Source organism: Euprymna scolopes, chromosome 28 (genome assembly GCF_053919585.1).
Source record: "Euprymna scolopes isolate OS-2025 chromosome 28, ASM5391958v1, whole genome shotgun sequence".
In the NCBI taxonomy this organism is placed as follows: Eukaryota; Metazoa; Mollusca; class Cephalopoda; order Sepiida; family Sepiolidae; genus Euprymna; species Euprymna scolopes.
This window is the reverse complement of record NC_136509.1, coordinates 59,928,834-59,948,080: the sequence shown is the minus strand read 5'-3', so window position 1 is coordinate 59,948,080 and position 19,247 is coordinate 59,928,834. Positions and strand designations below refer to the sequence as shown.

The 19,247-nt window shown below is 36.8% G+C and overlaps 1 protein-coding gene across 5 annotated transcripts in view; it reads left to right on the top strand.

Moving 5' to 3' along the window:
• The window catches only part of LOC145249669 (coatomer subunit gamma-2-like), a 344,043-nt gene that overhangs the window by 123,341 nt on the left and 201,455 nt on the right, over window positions 1-19,247 (top strand). For all 5 annotated transcript variants that reach the window (XM_080111454.1, XM_080111455.1, XM_080111456.1 and 2 more), the window contains one exon: window positions 14,281-14,367. In XM_080111454.1, the coding sequence (XP_079967580.1) occupies window positions 14,281-14,367 (87 nt within the window). The remainder of the gene's footprint in view (window positions 1-14,280; window positions 14,368-19,247) is intronic.

Genomic DNA, 19,247 nt, shown 5'->3' with positions numbered 1-19,247 from the left:
TAGGTTAAAACCGATTCCTGTCCAAGTAAGGCAAAACTCTGGGCATTCCCTACCACTTGTTGGGTGGGCCCATTCTGTTTCTTTGGTCTCTCCTCCATAATCTCTCTCCTGATTTCTCTACCAGGCATACTTTCTTCATGTGTCCACTCGAGGTGGTCCCCTTTAATGTAATTCTTGAGTAGTGACCTTCACCATGTTTGTGGATGAGGCACCCCAAAGTTTCTAGCCCCAAAGCAAATACCATTGCTCTCTCTTGTGCTTTCCCTTCCGACCTCTTTCACTCCATGTACTCTGGTTTGGGTGGCCACTAGCCTTTTGTGCAACTTTTTGGGGCAGCCACAAATGCCTCCACTAGTGAAGTGGGAGCGGATTTCATAGTGTCTTCTTTCACAGTAAGTTGTTTAACTGGTCCACATAGTATTCAGCTTGTTGTGTTTGAACTGCCTGCCCCATGCCTCCGGACAGCATCCTTATAGGCTGATTTTGCCAGCCATAAAACCCTACTGTCTAGTTTCAAAAGGGATTCTACTTCCTGTTGCTTAACTCTTGCTAAGGCCCTAGTAGCATCAAACACACTGACAAAGTCCCTGTATTGGTTAGATGATTGCTCTAACGGGCCTGTCCAATTGTCCTGAGGATTCTAAGTATGAGGTGGGTCAATTCTAAATATCAACAACACATATTAATAGTCTCAAAATAGGATCATGGCAGTAGAACAAAAGGTAAAACAAATACCAAATAATGCAAGACGATCAGCTAAAGAGGGCAAAAATGTTAACGGAGAAATAAAATTGTTTTATTCACTTGGCGCTTCAGACTTCTTACTGTTTTTTCTTTCTCTAATGCTGTGATGATGTTGGAAATGTGCAGATATTTTTTTCTTTTCTTTCTCTAAGTGAATTCGGTCATATAAGTTTTTTTTTTGTTTTTTTTTGCTGTTTCTTTTGTTTTTTTTCTGCGTGTCCATAACATCAGTTCCTTTTTTTTAATTTTTTATTCTGGCTTGCTAGCAGTGATTTTAGTCACATCTATCATCATAATGGTGTCATTAAATCAACCTACTATCAGAAGTTTTGGTCTTAATTGTAACCAGATCATCTTCATGACTGTGCCACAATAAACAATACAAAACAAATACTTGAATTAGTTATGCTCTGCGTGTATGTGATACGCAGCATAATCTAGAAGTAGGAACCCCAATGTTGTCTTTTGATCTGTCTGGTCGCGTAAGTCTCCAATGATTTGCTTTTGTTTCACCTCCAATCTCCTTTGGGAACCTCAGAGCGATTACCTACCCTTGGTTGTGTCCAGCTTCAACTGGACACTGTCATAAAGTGCAATTTACTCATAGCCACTCCCAATGTCATAAAGCTAAATATATCGCTAGTCATTGTTTGCTATCGTCATTTATCACACCCAAACCAATTTCATGTCAAGTATATTTTGTGTATTTTTCTAAACCTTTTTTTTGTTACTTATTTGTGTATTTTTCTAAACCTTTCTTTTGTCACTTATTGTGCACACGGTTTGTCTTTTTCCTCTTATTCTTAGTACTTATCAACCATAGTATCCCATAGTGACAATGTAAATGGTTAGCTTTTTGTAATTTCACTTCACTGCTTTTAACCTTTGAAAATCTATAATGAGGAAGAAAAGATTAAATAAGGTGTTAGATGTACCTGGCATTACCTGGGAATAAATTTCTCTTTACATGAATCATATAGATATAGTTTGAGGATTGATATAAAATGAATTAAAAAGTAAATAAAGATAAAATGTATGAATGCTTACCTAAGAATAATATAAGCAATTATTCGTGAACAATTATCTTATTGACACCTAATGCTGCTTAGTATTGAATAAATGCAAATTTGCTATTGTGTCGATAAAGAATGTAAAAGAAAGTCTATGGAGAAACCAATCAAAACAACTCGTCTCTTGTTTGTGTTGAAAATGTAGAGTTTATGGCATATAATAGCAAGATAAAAATATGAAATAATAATTCAATTACAAATACAGTTTATCTGAATGCATCTTCCATGTGAAATTGGGTAGCAGTGGTAAATCTGAGTGTGGGTGAAAATTCATCCAACTTCATGTATGGATGGACCATCCTAAGATATTGAACAGAATAACATGTAAAAATCAATAAATGTGAACAAAAAAAAAGCCTTCATAATTGACCTAAATTGATGCCAAAGCATCTGGAGTTTTTTGATAGAAAGCTATACTGATTATGGAAAAGGGGGGAAAATCCAACTTATTTTATTTAAATAAATAGCTTTCAAAACTTACAATATTTTAATACATGAAGAATAGCAAAGAAGTGTAAAGCCAGAGCAATTTGAATTCCACTGAGTAATCTATTAAAATGTGTGTCTTTTCTAAGAAACTAAAATGTAGTCTAATGGATTTGATTTAATAAATAAATTATTTGTAATTAAGATTCTTATTTCACAGTAATCTATTAAAATCTGTGTCATTTTAGTTCCTTAGAAAAGTCACACATTTTAATGGATTAGTCAGTGGAATTCAATTTTTCTGGCTTTACACTTCTTTACTATTCTTTATGTATTAAAATAATAATATTTTGATTGCAGAAATTCCCCTCTGGACCAAAGTGGCATAAGTTTGCAACAACATACAAATTTATTATGCCTAGACTATTAGTCCATATCTTATGTAACTTTAAAACCCAATAGTCGTTATTGAGGAGTGAAAATTTTCTGTAGAAGCTAACCTAAATGCCCGATTTTTCCAGGAGATATTAACCTAAATAACCAATAAGTTTTAACTACCCATGCGGGGTCGCAGAAATACCTGGATTAGGACCCAGGCGCGGGGCGAACCCCCTCGGAGCTGATGGACCCGTAGGTCTTCCCAGGTCATCCGTCTAGGAGAAGGAAAACTCTGAAACTAAACCTAGGGGAGGGAGGCCTCTTCAGTTCTGGACGACCACCTTCCTAGAGCTGGTGACTCAAACAAATCACCAGTTGGCAAACCTAAACTGCTTAAGGAGATAGACACTCTGTCTATCGCCCGGCTTTCATACTCCTTCTTTGCCTATTGGCCAGGCGTAGAGGTACTATCACAAGGACTCGTCTGAATCACCCAGTGGTTGACCTTGTTTTCAGACTAGGGCAATGAACGCCGCTTTTCCCCACTCCCGCCACATCCCATCCCCCTAAACTGGACACAGTGGGGTGCTTCAGTGCCATATATGTCGGTGCAGTTGGACTGGGCTGGTTTTGCCTAATGGATTGAGGGTACCGGATTGACAGTTCCTGGCTGCTGTTTCCAACTGATAGTACAGGAGCCCTAACTCTTTGGTAGCGCTTAGAGCGGCTGCTCCATCAACAGTTGTAAAATATCGGGATGTTTGTAGTGCCATGTCGCGCATGGAAAGGGACCCTGCACTCATCCCCGGTGAGCTTTCCTGAGGCCACAATCCTGTGGGTGAGGACAGCTGATGGTCTACTTGTATTGCATGTCTGGTATTCTGCACAACTACTTGTCCAGCACCCCTTCACTCATCCACCCTAACTGAAACTTTTAAATAAAATAAAATGAAATGACAGCTCAAGCAAAAGTTACGTTTAAACCAGGACCAAACTCAAAGAAAACCAACCTGCCTCCTCCCTTGAGGCTTGCATTTACTAATATCCGCGGGCTTAGAACTAACTTAGATGATGTTGAGTCATTTCTCCTTGTAAACACCCCGGATATCTTAGCATTAAGTGAAACTAACCTTCACTCCTCCATTCCCTCTAACCACCTTAACATGCCTGGTTATCTCCCACTCTACCGTAAGGACTCGGACAGACATATGCATGGACTTGGAGTCTATATTCGAAACACCCTCCCCCTAACTAGAGAAATAAAACTAGAATCAGAGGGCCAGGCCTTTATGTGCTTCAGACTAAATATGCAACACAATATTAGCTACTTGTATTTTCTCTACCGCTCTCCCTCAAACCAAGACTGTACCCTAATAAACAAAGTCTCAGACAGCATAGATATAGCACTCTCCCTCGATACTAGCGCACAAATACATGTATTTGGTGACTTCAATGTCCACCACAGTAACTGGCTAGGATTCTCAAATCACACAGACGTAGCTGGTAGCGCAACTCATAGCTTCTCTATATCTCATTCCCTATCTCAGTTGGTTACATTTCCGACACGTTTCCCAGACCAGCACGATCAACATGCCTCACTTCTAGATCTCTTTCTGACAACGGTTCCCAATGACTGTACAACAAATGCCCACAGCCCACTCGGGAATGCTGATCACGCTGTGATAATGGTAGAAATCAGCCTAAATTCTCGCCCTAAAACTGAAGACCCACTACTCAAAACAACGAGGTATTACAAAAAGGCTGATTGGGAAGCCATCAGGGAGCTCATCAGAGATGCCCCATGGCAAAATATCTTTACTCTTCCAGCGGAACAGTGTGCAAATGAGACCACTGAATGGTTCCAAACTGCTATTGAAGCACATGTTCCCGCACGGAAATACTATAGCAAGCCCCACTCTCCCCAATGGTTTACTTCTGCTTGTGCAGCTGCCATTTGTCAAAGGCAGCATGCGTTCCGCAGATTCAACCGACATAAGTCCAGCTCAAATAAACAGAAGTTTATAGAAGCTAGAAATAATTGTAAGAGAGTGATAGAGACAGCTAAGACAGATTACTCTGAAACCACCAGAAAGCGCATCGAAGCACAGAAATTAGGAACCCGGGATTTTTGGAAAATCTACAACAGCGTAGTTAATAATGGACAGTCAATTATTCCCCTACTAACAAACAATCATGAGGTTGCTTGCACGGCAACTGACAAGGCTAATCTGCTTGCCAGTCGGTTTGCCTCAAACTCCACACTGAACTCGGTACACCACTCACTCCCTGATTTTCCTCTGCGAACAGACGCCACACTTGACGATTTGAAAATCACCCCTTCTCAGGTACATGCTATTATAAAAAACCTAGGCACCTCAAAAGCATGTGGACCAGATCTCATCCCGGCTGTGCTATTAAAAAAATGCTCTGCCGAGGTTGCTCCAGTTCTGTCCAAACTTTACAATAAATGCCTTAACGAATCTTGTTTTCCCGACTGCTGGAAAACCGCCTCTGTGGTACCAGTCTTCAAGAATTCTGGTGAAAGAACTGACCCACTAAATTATCGCCCCATTAGCCTCCTCCCGCTTTTCGCCAAAATATTTGAGTCCTTAGTTAATCAAGCCCTAGTCCAGCACCTAACAGCTGCTAAACTCCTGACTGACAAACAATATGGATTCAGGCAAGCCCGTTCAACAGCAGATATCTTAACTGTAGTTTCTGAACGTATATACCGTTCATTGGATAAAACAGGGGAGGGTAAAGCGGTGGCCCTTGATATATCTAAGGCTTTTGACAGGGTATGGCACGATGGTCTTCTAAGGAAAATTAGATCATATGGAATCACTGGAAGAATTCATAATGTAATTAAATCCTTCTTAAGTAATAGAAAAATCAAAGTTGTCTTCGACGGACATACATCCAAACAATATGACATAAATGCGGGAGTACCTCAGGGGTCTATCCTTGGACCTCTATTATTCCTGATATTCATAAATGACCTCCCTGATAATATTGTTTCGGAGATGGGTATATTTGCCGATGACACCACTCTCTATAACAGATATGAGGGGAAAGCAAATGAACACATATCCAAGGAAATGGCAGAAACACTAGAGGACGACCTCCAATCCATAGTGGAATGGGGACAAAAATGGTTGGTCACATTCAATGCTGCTAAGACTAAGCTTGTTTCCTTCAATAACTACAAGAAACCTTCTCTACCACCAATAGCAATGGCCAAGAACACATTGCCTGAAAGTACTTCTTTTAAACTCCTCGGCCTTACGTTTACAGGGAATATGAACTGGAATAGATACATTGAGAGCATTGCCAAGGCTGCTGCAAGGAAGGTTGGCTCCCTCTACCGTGCTAGAAAACTACTTACGCCTGACAGTATCCTATACCTCTATAAGGCAACCATTCGCCCATGTATGGAGTACTGTTGTCACATCTGGGCTGGTGCATCTGCTGCTTGTCTCTCGCTCCTGGACAGGGTTCAAAAAAGAGTCGCCAACCTGATAGGTCCTGAACTGTCATCTAGGTTTCAACCTCTGTCCCATCGACGAGATGTTGCATCCCTCTGCCTGTTCTACAAATACTTTAATGGTGAATGCTCTGATGAACTGCAAACACTTGTACCTCCCCGACGTAACTACCCCCGACAAACCCGACAAGCTACTAAATCTCATCCCTTTACAGTAGAGATCCCTAGGTGCAAGAAAGCCTTTTACTCCAATAGTTTCTTCCCCAGAACTGCGGGTCTTTGGAACTCCCTTCCGGGATTCTGCTTTCCCAACTGCAATGATATGCAGAAGTTCAAATGTAATGTTAACAAACATCTTTCTACTCTTCTCCCTTCATAATGACCCCGCTAATTAATTCCCTAATAGTAGCCCCCTGCTTCAAAGTGGCACTGTGCCTTGTTTGGGGTGAAAATTGAATAAAAAAAAAAAAAAAAAAAAAAAAAATAATAATAATAATAATAAAATCTTACATTACGTTCTAGGAGCAACATCATCACAATCGCAAAACCTTTAGAGAAAGTAGTTCCCAATTTTTTCTCTAAATAACAAGTCCTCCTACCACTCCCACTCATTACCAGGAGGAATTCTACACTTTCAACAGGTCTGGGGTTGCACCCTTATTAACTGGATCCTATACTCATAAACATACCATGATCTTTCCCTTTCCAAATTCAAAATAATAAATTCTCCCTTCTCACATTCCACCAAATCTCATTGGCTAACAGCTGATAATTTGTTCATTTCAGAATCTAAATCTTCTTACTTATTACAAAGACACTCCAGAAATTTTCAGATATGGCATCATTTATTAAATACTGTTTGCCTGTTGGCAAACAGTATTTAATAAATGATGCCTTATCTGAAAATTTATCTTAGGATGGTCATCGGCCATGCTGATATCTTAGGATGGTCATCGGCCATGCTGATATCTTAGGATGGTCATCGGCCATGCTGATATCTTAGGATGGTCATCGGCCATGCTGATATCTTAGGATGGTCATCGGCCATGCTGATATCTTAGGATGGTCATCGGCCATGCTGATATCTTAGGATGGTCATCGGCCATGCTGATATCTTAGGATGGTCATCGGCCATGCTGATATCTTAGGATGGTCATCGGCCATGCTGATATCTTAGGATGGTCATCGGCACATGTTGATATCTTAGGATGGTCATCGGCACATGTTGATATCTTAGGATGGTCATCGGCACATGTTGATATCTTAGGATGGTCATCGGCACATGTTGATAACCAATTATTTCATCTTTTTTTTATACAGCTACATAAATCTTTTTTGTTTTTTTTTGTTTTTTAAGTACAATTTACTAAAAAAATTTTCTTTACTGATGCTAAATAAAAATAAAACAGATTTATATAGCAGAAACCTGGATTGAAATTGACAGTTTTACTACAAAAAATCTTATGTATGCTTCAGAAGCCTGTCTAGTCCTGACTATATGACTACAATTCATTCTTTATGCACTAAATAAAAAAAAAATCCAATGGATTAAGCGAATACTACAGCCAAGGTCTGGATTTTGCCGAAAACTTAGTGACCTATGCTGCTGAACTCTAACATTTTTTTTTTTTTTTTAGTACAATTTACTACAATTCTTTCTTTAATTACGATAAATAAAAAAATAAAACAGATTAAGCGATTAATATAGCTGACACCAGGATTTTGACAGTATACTTGCTTCAAAAATTTTATATATACTTTGCAAGCCTTTAAACTGTCTATTTCTGACTATTTGACTGAAATTTCTTTTTACACTAAATAAAATAAATAAAATGGATTAAGCGAATAATATAGCCAAGACTCGGACTTTGCCAAAAACTTAGACAGTGACCTATGTTGCTTGACTGTAACATTCAAGCATAACCAGAAATTGACAGTTCATATACTTCAGGAAAGAAAAAAGACTATGTAAAAAGAGTAGGAGAACAATTACATGATAGATGTAAAGGACGTCACAGCAGTAAAGAGAGAATGAGGAAATATTGTTGCTATAAAAAACAAGCAAGTTGGAGTTATTTCCTATTCTTTGTTTTGGTTTCCTTTGCAACTGAAAATGGACAAAACATGCGTTGGTTCCTAGACAACATTATAATATTTGATCTCCTCGTAATCAAAATTAACTAACACAGTGATTGGTCTAATCTATTAAAATTATCCAAAGCAAATCCATCTTGCAATGGAAACATGTATGGAGTAAACACATGTTTTTTGATATGAAAATGTTCATTTAACTTATAATTGTAGTAGATCTAGCTATGATAATAATAATTCCCACAACTTCCCGTATATGACTATTTAAAAATAGTGAGTAGGACTAAATATTAAAATCTCAAAAATTGATTAAATTTTTTTTTTTCTTCTAACGACATAGACCATTATTTGTATGACTTTACCAGGGTCACATGCATTGACCCCAGCTAAGTATGAAGAGTCCTTTGTCACAAGCACTTTGTGCAGCCCCAGTCAGTCAGTCTGTGATATGTGCATACTTGCTGTTGGGTGCAACAATATATAACCAGGGTCACAGAGTCCAAGAACACGCAACATTCTCTCAACTGGATAATTCCAGTTGTAGGTCATTTCTATGGCCAAAATCTTCAAGCAACATTCTGCTGCACCTCTACTGTAAAAAGGATCACTTGTGCACACGGTTTGTATTGCATCTCTGTTGTATCCAAGATTATTGTAAAAGACTTTTGCCAAATGAACATTCCAGAACAAAAGGAAAAAAAGAAGAAACAAGTTCCTTTGTTATATGGTGTATTAGGTGTGTCAGAATTGTTTTGGAATTTTTGACACCTCTAACACAAAACTGTGAATAAAATATAAAAAACTCGTAATTTCTCTTTTAAAGTGGGTTGTTTATTTTCTTTATGGAATATATTTCCAAAATAAACTATTAAAGTTGTTTAAAAAAAATAATAGAAACTGGCGAGACCTGTGGAAATACCATAGCAGACTCTTTCATATAATATATTGATGGTGGCATTTTGCGTAAATGGAGATGTCTTGTAGCTCTTTTATTAAAACTGCAAAAGTATTTATTCAAGCTAGCAGGAACACCTTGCATAGCCCAGTCGTAAACTATGCTTAAATATGATATTTTAATTCATGCAGATTTCGTATATATCATTATAGTCAATTTTCTAGTGGTTCTTGTATATTATAAAGTTTTGATTGGAAAAATATTAAAAAATATATATCCATATAACTTCAGTTCATTAGCTTGAATCGAAACCAAAAACAAAACATATATATATATATATATATATATATATATATATATATATAACTTGAGTTCCTTCGGTTTTAACTAAAACTTATGGAGAATTCTTAGTATAGTTATTTATTACAAGAAATGGAAGATCATAACAATTAAACGACAGTCATTCGGAAGAATAAATATGTAAGCGTGACACACAAAATAACACACACGCTATCATATTACTATATAGATAAGATAAGATATATTATATTGGGTAAAATATAAAATAGTGATAAAAAAATAGATCACTGCTGTGTCTTCAGCTATGATCGAAACCGAAACTAAAAATATGAAGAATTTTTGTATCAGTATTTATTACAAAAAATATGTATATTCCGGAATTAAATCTCAACCAATGAAATTTGCCGGAAAGCGTGACACACAAAACAACACACACGCTATCGTATAAATATATATAGATATTTTTTATTTTTTTAAAAAGTGTTTATAAAGTGCATTCACGCAGCCATTTTTTAAAAAATTTTTATTTTACGTAATGAAATCAATTGAATTTCCCCGAGTTAAATTTTTTTTCAATTTTTAAACTTTAAAAATCTATCAAAATTTTTCTAATGGTTCAATTTCTATGATATTTTCAGGTTCAATCTGAAATTTTATGCTCTTTCCAATAAACCGAATATAATATTCTAGACAAGCGTTTTTTTATTTTCTTTAAATTCACCTTCTCATTTTGAAATGTCTATTCAAATGAAAACAAATTTTCTCACCTCAAATTTATATATCATAAATTGAAGATAAAAGATCAATAAATAAAATAAAACTAATTTAAAACAAAACAAAAAAGTTATTTGCTAATTTACTTGTAAAGTCCAAAGTTTAAAACCTTTTTTTTTTTTTTTAAAACCATGTTGAATTTTTTTTTTTTTTTTTAAGTGAACCCTTGTCATATTGTCCAGAAAATTTTGTAGAACTACGATAATTTTTTCTATTTTCAATGTTTTTAAAAAAAGATAGAAATTTTTTTTAAAAATTCACTCCATAAAGAAGAAATAAAATATATTAAATTAAAAACTCATGTATTTCTTTGAGAAAAGAAAAAAAAATCAAAATTCCTAAAGTGTTTTTTTTTTTTTTTTTTTTTTTTTTTTTTCTCTTTAGGGGCAAAAACTGATGAGTAAAATGTGATTAGTTTCAACTATGGTGACATATTTCTTCATACACAGGGCTAGACGGCTAATATGAATGTGTTGTTTTTACATCCTTCTATCCATCTGCATTTCAAAACAGGAAGAAACACTGATTCGGCACTTCGCTAACACTGTAACAATGCTTATGTAATGACTGTCCTTTCAAATAGTTGTTTAAAAAGTCTTTTATTTAAAAAATACATGGAATATAAAATATAAATATGGACAAATTCTCATAAATGAAGAATATATAGGTGATTTTTTTTTTTATTTATATATTTTTTTAAGTTAAAATTTGGTTGAATTTTGTGAAATCTTAAAGAAAACCGATTTAAAAAAAATATATTGTATATTTTTCGATAAAACCTTTTATTATTTTAAAGTTTGGTTTTTGCTCCTTTTATTGAAAATAAAATTAGGGTTTTAATTACATTATTCATATTGTTATAAGCTTCGAAAGATAGGGAGTTTATTTAATCACTCTTTTTTTAATGGTAAATTCTGACACTCTTAGTGGTGTATATATATATCACACATACACACACAAATATATGTGGAAACGTTTTCTTTTTTAATTATATTTCACCTTTTATTTATACCAATCCTTTAATTTATGAAGCTCAATGTAATTACAAAGCATATAACAAATAAATGACAAAAGTATACATTCTAAATTTCCAGATGTTGACCATCTTACAATTTATTCCTTTAAATACGTTGACATGCACAATTCTTGACAGTAACGCAAGATCATTCATGTAATTATATAAATCAATGAATTTATTCTTTCCTTAACTCATCCAAAGAAAAAGTACATCAAATTATTAAAAATAAAATAAATGCATATGGACATGTGATTACAAAATCTGAAAATTGGGAGAGAAGTTGCAATTACCTTTTATTTTATTTAATTTTTATTATGCCATGTTTGAATTTTCAAGTAAAGTCATTAAAATTTAAATTCCCATATTAGTAAATTGTATAATCAACATCTTGAAATTTGGAATATAAACTTTTGTCATATATATTTGCCTAGAAAAATTAATAATAAACCTGAAAAGAATTTGAAAAAAAAAAAATAAAAATAAAAAAACATGCCAAAAAACGGTACTTGTGCATTTAACGAACCAGACGTAACTCAGCATTTGCTCGGCTTTGTCCGGTGCATAACGTCAACAGCCGGATAAAACCGAGCGTTGGCGATAAAATAAAAACAACGCTACAACAAAATAACTACAATGAAATTGTAAAATGTAGAAACAAAAAAAAATTAAATAAGTAAAAAGCAAAAACCATTTGTTTTTTTTATTGTTTGGAATTGTTTTCTGTTTTCAAAATAAATATAAAACTTTTTTTTTTTTGTCTGAACTTTTTTTCAATTTTTAATGTAAAAAAAACATTGTCTGTCTTAAACACGTAAAAGTTTTTTTTTTTTTTTTTTTTTTTTTTTAACTCCTTATGTCAAATGGAAAGGCCTAAAAAAGGAAGGCAATAAAAAGCATGGGGGGGGGGGGGCAGGAACAAGGGTTATTTGTACATTTTTTTTTTTTTTTTTTTGCCAGAAACAAGGATTTCTTTATTTATTAGTGGAAGGAGGATTTCGGTGTTCCTATTTGGTACAGTGACCAAGAAACCCTCCTTTTCGTCGGGCTCGTATCCACCAAAGACCCAGACCGGTGTCACAAGTCTGCCGGCGGTTAAAAATGGACTCGTCGTTTTCTACCGTATGGCCTGGGCCTCCAATCTGCCGGGGATTCCTCAGAAAATAATCCCTACATATATCACGCAGGAAAATTTTCCAATCCACGATTGTGTGGCGAGAACGTAACCCACATTCGCGATGGAGATTTTTTGTAGATGCCATCTCGAACGCCCATAAGTATATTATTTTTATTATACACACGATGGTTAGTCGGGATTTTGAGAAGAAGGTCCATCGACGACATGTTACACTTCTACACCTCCAACCGTAACCGTCAGAAAGGCTTGTTCTCTTTGCAAAGTACACAATCCTGGCCAAAATGTAAACACCTTTTCTCTTCTGCCAACAATTTCCGTTGCTGACAACTGGGGTCTGGAGCTGGTCCGCAAGGTTTGTAATATTCATTATTTCGTCAGTTATCTTTTTAAAACAAAATTTTTTTTAACTCTCTTCAAATAAGCGTTTCTTGAGTTGTGACACTCTTCCAATTGATAGCGAAATTCTCGTCTGCTTAATCAGCAACACTCGGTTATATCCGGCTGTTGACGTCATGCGTCGGACAAAGCCGAGCAAATGCTGAGTTACGTCTAGTTCGTTAAATGCACAAGTACCCAAAAAACTTATATAGCTTTCTCTTTCTCTTTTTGCTCATTTCACTTTTTTTAAGATATTTCTCCTTCCTTCCTTTGCTTAATCGGCTACACACTGCTAATATGTAGCAGTAATTGTATATTCTTTAGTGAGAAGGGGAGGGAATTTCATCTCCATCCTTCCCTTCTCTTGTTTTGAGCGACGTTGGTACAAAGAGTTTTGGGCTATTGCCTTGATACTTTTATAAGGATTAATTATCTGGTTGGTTATTGCCTTTGTAATTTTCTCCAACTATTTCTCTATTTCTTTTTTTTTTTTATTTTTATTTTATTTGGTCAGTGTTCTGTTGTCACAATTGCAGATTTGGGCTATGGCTTTGATTCATAGAGCGAAATATCTGATTAACCCAACTGTCTGCAGCTCTGTTCTGACCCTTCTGATCTCAAAACTTGCTAGACTTTCAAAATCACTCAAGCAGTCCTTTTTACATTGAGAGTAAGTAGATGGGGTGGTGGCCCCAGTCTCCTTCGATAACCAATCAAAGTTAGCCATGCATTTTTTCCCACTAAAAGCAATTGGTCAAATGCCAATTAAGCGTTTCTTACCTCGGATTTTAGTCCTGGCAATTTATTTCAATTCCCATAGTTTAATAACAGTATCAGGGTCACCAAAGGTCAACCCTTCTTGAAGCCAAATAGGATGACCTGATGTTAAGAATATGATTTCCAAAGACAATTGTTATCTGCATAGGCACTCAACTGAAGACAAAACAGTTATTTTATCTCGATATTCCAGGCAAACAAACCGACCAGAATTCAGTTCATAAAAATGTAATTAAAAATAAACATTATAGTCCGTTAACTTTAGGATAAGCTTTTTGCATCCAATTTGCGACTGAATAGGGTTAAAATTGCATTAAATTCTGTTTTATTTGCAGTACATGCTGGCTTGGGCAATCCTATTACATTTGTCAGAAATAGGTAACTAGATTTATATGCCTTTTGTTACTAAAAAAAGCTATCAGTCAGGCATCAATATGTGGGGGGAGGGGGCAATAATCAACTTATATATATTATTATGTTGGTGCAAAAATGTTTTTTGACTTTCCACTTCAAGTCAAAAAACATTTTTGTACCAACCTCATATGATGATAAAAGAAATCTATATCTTTTATTGAACTGTCAGAAGTGAACTTAAATTTTGGCACCGTTTATTTTGTCTGAATCAAAGCTTTTAGGAGTAAAAAAAAAAAAAAATAGTTTATTCATTGAAAAGAAACAGATTTAAAATATTTGGCCAAACTGAAGATTTTTTGTTTGAGAAAGTCGGAAGAAATTTTTGGATTTTGAGATTGTTTTTTTTTTTTTTTTTTTTTTTTTTATCTAATTTGTGTTTCCATTTTACTTTTTCAGCATCTGTGCAAAACCAGTCCAGACGTTGTAAAGAGATGGGTTAATGAAGCGCAGGAGGCAGTCAACAGTGACAATGTTATGGTACAGGTTAGTATCATGTATGCAACATAGTAGCTCATTAATTTGTATGCAAAGGTATTGAGAATATCTATTGGTTGCTTCTCTGGCCCTACTTAATTGGAATAGTATCATCTAAGTGTTAGTGCTTTACAAGTACACATCTGACCACCACATGGTCCCACATCAACACGCCGCTAACCCCAACGTTATGTTTTGTTTCTTCGTCTTGTTTTTATGGCCATATCATCCTAGTCTCTCACGTTGGCAGTGTTGGTGGCATGCACACGAATCCATAAATGTAAAAATAAGACAACACAAAAACAGATGGAATCTCTTCCTGAACTCCCTTAAACACTCAACATAGTATTCCTTGTTGACTGTCTGTTCAGTGGGCCCATGCTGTCAAAAAAAGGGATCATCATAAGTTTCTGGGTGTCTGGTCTTTTGGAGAGCTAGCATGCTTTCACTAGGAACTCTGTCTTTTGATCTCTGGGTCATAGCAGTAGATCCAGCTTTTAATGCAGGTCACCAGAGCACAAGAACTGCAGGATCTGAATTGATCAGCTTGACCATCTCCATGCTGCTATGACAATATCTTTCTGATCTTCTCTGAGCACCCTTGGGACAAAGTTCATGTAAATTTTCTGTATCTTCAGTTCCTTGTGAATAATTGTGTGTACAGTTCCCACACTGACATCAAGCAGTCTGAAGCATTCCATACGTTTCTGTGGCATTTTTTCCAAGTTTAAAACAGAATTTTATTGAATATCGTTGTTCTAAAGTGTCCTCGTGTCCAGATTGCATATTTGAAATTCACCAGCTGTGACAATCTGGCTTTTGTAGGGTGTATTCCAATTCCTGCTCTAGCTGTTCGTTTGAATCTGAAATCCTAAAATTGGTCAGTCATCTCCATAGTATGTAAAGCAATAACATACTGAATTTTAAAGAGTCTATGACAATTTTAAATGTCTGCACTAAAAAGTCTGTAAATTTATTTAAGGCATTTCATACGTCCAGTCGAGGCTGGGTTCGTCTCTTAATCAGTTCATCTTGGTCTCCCAAATTTTTCCCAACCTTGCTCAAGCTATGATCTGTCTTCGATTGTCTCCAGCCCTGAATTGATCAAACATCTGACTAAATTCCTGTTGGTTGATCGTTGCCAAAAATTGCTCCCCATCTTCATCAATCGGACACTCTCATTGACTGTCATTAAGTGTACTGTTGTAAAAACTCATTGATTGTCACATAACACTAGTCTTAAAAACTGCTTCCTCGCCGTCATAAAACTAAAAATATCTCGAGTCCATTGTTCAATCCTTTTGCTATCGTTATTTGTAGCACCCTAACCAACAATCTCCTGTCAAGTTCCTTTTGTCTATCTTGCTAAACCTACTTTTAGTTTGTCATCTATCCTTTTGTCTTTTTCTCTTAGCACTTAATGACCATAGTATCACAGACACATGTTTTTTAAGATGAGCAGTTGACCCCCTGATATTATTAGACATTTGCTAGGATTCTTAAGGAGCTGAAGGCTACATAGTAGGTAACTATATTTAGACAAGTACTTAATATTAATACTCCTGATAGCTTATGTCTACTCTACAAACACAGAGCTATATAAACATGTTATATTTGACCCTTATGTGTATATAATAAATATTTAATATATAAAGTAGATCTAATCTGTTTCTCAAATTTTTTGATTAAGTTTTACTTAATTCTGCTTTGCTAGTCATTTCTGGCAACTATTGATCCGTGTGTTTAAAATATGTATTTAATCCAGGGTGATATTTTTGAGTTCAGCCTGGCTTTGCTCGGGCCCTATGTACTGTTGATAACTTTATGTACACATATATATATATATATATATATATATATATAAAATTTGACTCCTGTAGACTACATCTAAAATTTCAAGTGTTTAGGCCCAAAATTGGCGAAGGAGTTTGGTAGAGTCTGCAAAGATCAACTCTTTCAACTTTAACCTCTTGGCAGTTAATTTCCGCCCAAAAACTGACTAAAAAGCTTGCTGCATGTCTGAACACCCTTTATGGAAAATTTCAAATGTTTAGCCCCAAAATTGGCTGAATAGCTTGCTAGAAACTGCAAAGGTCAAATCTTTTGAACTTTGATCCCTTGGCAGCCAAATTTTCGTCCAAAAACTGATTAAAAAGCTTGCCCTATGTCTGAATACATTTTATGGAAAATTTCAAATGTTTAGATCAAAAATTGGCTGATTAATTTGGTAGAGACTGTAGAGGGAAAATTTTTTAAAACTTTGACTCCAATTATTGTTTTGGACTCAAATTAAAAAGTTTGGTCCATGTCCAAGTAACCTACATCTAAAATTTTAAGTGTTTAAACCCAAAATTGGTGGAGGAGTTTGGTAGAGTTTTCAAAGGTCAAATCGTTGAACTTTGAATGCTTGATAGCTAAATTTCTGGCCAAAAACAGATTGAAAAGATTTTCCCAAATCTCAATACCCCTTATGTCAAATCTCAAGTCTGAAGACTGAAAATTGATAACGTAGTTTGGTAGGAAAATTTACACATGCATACACACACATAATTTCCTTTTTATAGATATATAGATTAGTATTATTTAGAGAATGGGGATCACATTTAGAAGTCACTTATTAAAAATTGGATTTTATTTAATTAGACAGTTTTTCCTATGTATCGACAACAAATACATTATGATTGGCTGATCAACATAGATTTGATCAATCATTGCGTATCTTCAAAATTACAGAATTTATTTCAGCTAATTACAGATTGAATTATTTATAAATTGTGTAAAATAAACCAATCCCAGCATTAAACATGTTTGAAAATGATTGTGAAGCCTTTAAATCGTCAATTAGTTACTAATTTTAATTTATAGACAAATCCAAAGAGCATCAGTATTTTTCAATTGCCACAATTGTATATTTTTAAAAATTATGAAATCTTATGTTTTATGAATGTTTTTCACAGGTGATGTACTTAAATATTTTGCATCCACTGTCCCAACACTAGTTCTTTTATCAAACAAGCACCCATGTTTGTCTAGCTGGCAAACTTGATATCCAGTAAATAAAAGATTGTTTAGTAAATCGTTATTTTTATTTTTATTTTTTTGCATTTCCATACACAAAAAATGGATATAAATATCACTAAAACATCCGCTGGGTCATAAGCTCCATTTCGAACCGTCTGTCTGTGTATATCTCTCACTCTCTCTCTCTCTGTCTCACTCTCTCTCTCTCTCTGTCTCACTCTCTCTCTCTCTCTGTCTCTCTCTGTCTCACTCTCTCTCTCTCTGTCTCACTCTCTCTCTCTCTCTGTCTCACTCTCTCTCTCTCTCTGTCTCACTCTCTCTCTCTCTGTCTCACTCTCTCTCTCTCTGTCTCACTCTCTCTCTCTCTGTCTCACTCTCTCTCTCTCTGTCTCACTCTCTCTCTCTCTGTCTCACTCTCTCTCTCTCTGTCTCACTCTCTCTCTCTCTGTCTCACTCTCTCTCTCTCTGTCTCACTCTCTCTCTCTCTGTCTCACTCTCTCTCTCTCTCTGTCTCACTCTCTCTCTCGCTCTCTCTCTGTGTCTCGCTCTCTCTCTGTGTCTCGCTCTCTCTCTGTGTCTCGCTCTCTCTCTGTGTCTCGCTCTCTCTCTGTGTCTCGCTCTCTCTCTGTGTCTCGCTCTCTCTCTGTGTCTCGCTCTCTCTCTGTGTCTCGCTCTCTCTCTGTGTCTCGCTCTCTCTCTGTGTCTCGCTCTCTCTCTGTGTCTCGCTCTCTCTCTGTGTCTCGCTCTCTCTCTGTGTCTCGCTCTCTCTCTGTGTCTCGCTCTCTCTCTGTGTCTCTCTCTCTCTCTGTGTCTCGCTCTCTCTCTGTGTCTCGCTCTCTCTCTGTGTCTCGCTCTCTTCTCTGTGTCTCGCTCTCTCTCTGTGTCTCGCTCTCTCTCTGTGTCTCGCTCTCTCTCTGTGTCTCGCTCTCTCTCTGTGTCTCGCTCTCTCTCTGTGTCTCGCTCTCTCTCTGTGTCTCGCTCTCTCTCTGTGTCTCGCTCTCTCTCTGTGTCTCGCTCTCTCTCTGTGTCTCGCTCTCTCTCTCTCTGTCTCGCTCTCTCTCTCTGTCTCGCTCTCTCTCTCTCTGTCTCGCACTCTCTCTCTCTGTCTCGCACTCTCTCTCTCTGTCTCGCACTCTCTCTCTCTGTCTCGCACTCTCTCTCTCTGTCTCGCACTCTCTCTCTCTGTCTCGCACTCTCTCTCTCTGTCTCGCACTCTCTCTCTCTGTCTCGCACTCTCTCTCTCTGTCTCGCACTCTCTCTCTCTGTCTCGCACTCTCTCTCTCTGTCTCGCACTCTCTCTCTCTGTCTCGCACTCTCTCTCTCTGTCTCGCACTCTCTCTCTCTGTCTCGCACTCTCTCTCTCTGTCTCGCACTCTCTCTCTCTGTCTCGCACTCTCTCTCTCTGTCTCGCACTCTCTCTCTCTGTCTCGCACTCTCTCTCTCTGTCTCGCACTCTCTCTCTCTGTCTCGCACTCTCTCTCTCTCTGTCTCGCACTCTCTCTCTCTCTGTCTCGCACTCTCTCTCTCTCTGTCTCGCACTCTCTCTCTCTCTGTCTCGCACTCTCTCTCTCTCTGTCTCGCACTCTCTCTCTCTCTGTCTCGCACTCTCTCTCTCTGTCTCGCACTCTCTCTCTCTCTGTCTCGCACTCTCCTCTCTCTGTCTCGCACTCTCTCTCTCTGTCTCGCACTCTCTCTCTCTGTCTCGCACTCTCTCTCTCTGTCTCGCACTCTCCCTCTCTCTGTCTCGCACTCTCCCTCTCTCTGTCTCGCACTCTCCCTCTCTCTGTCTCGCACTCTCCCTCTCTCTGTCTCGCACTCTCCCTCTCTCTGTCTCGCACTCTCCCTCTCTCTGTCTCGCACTCTCCCTC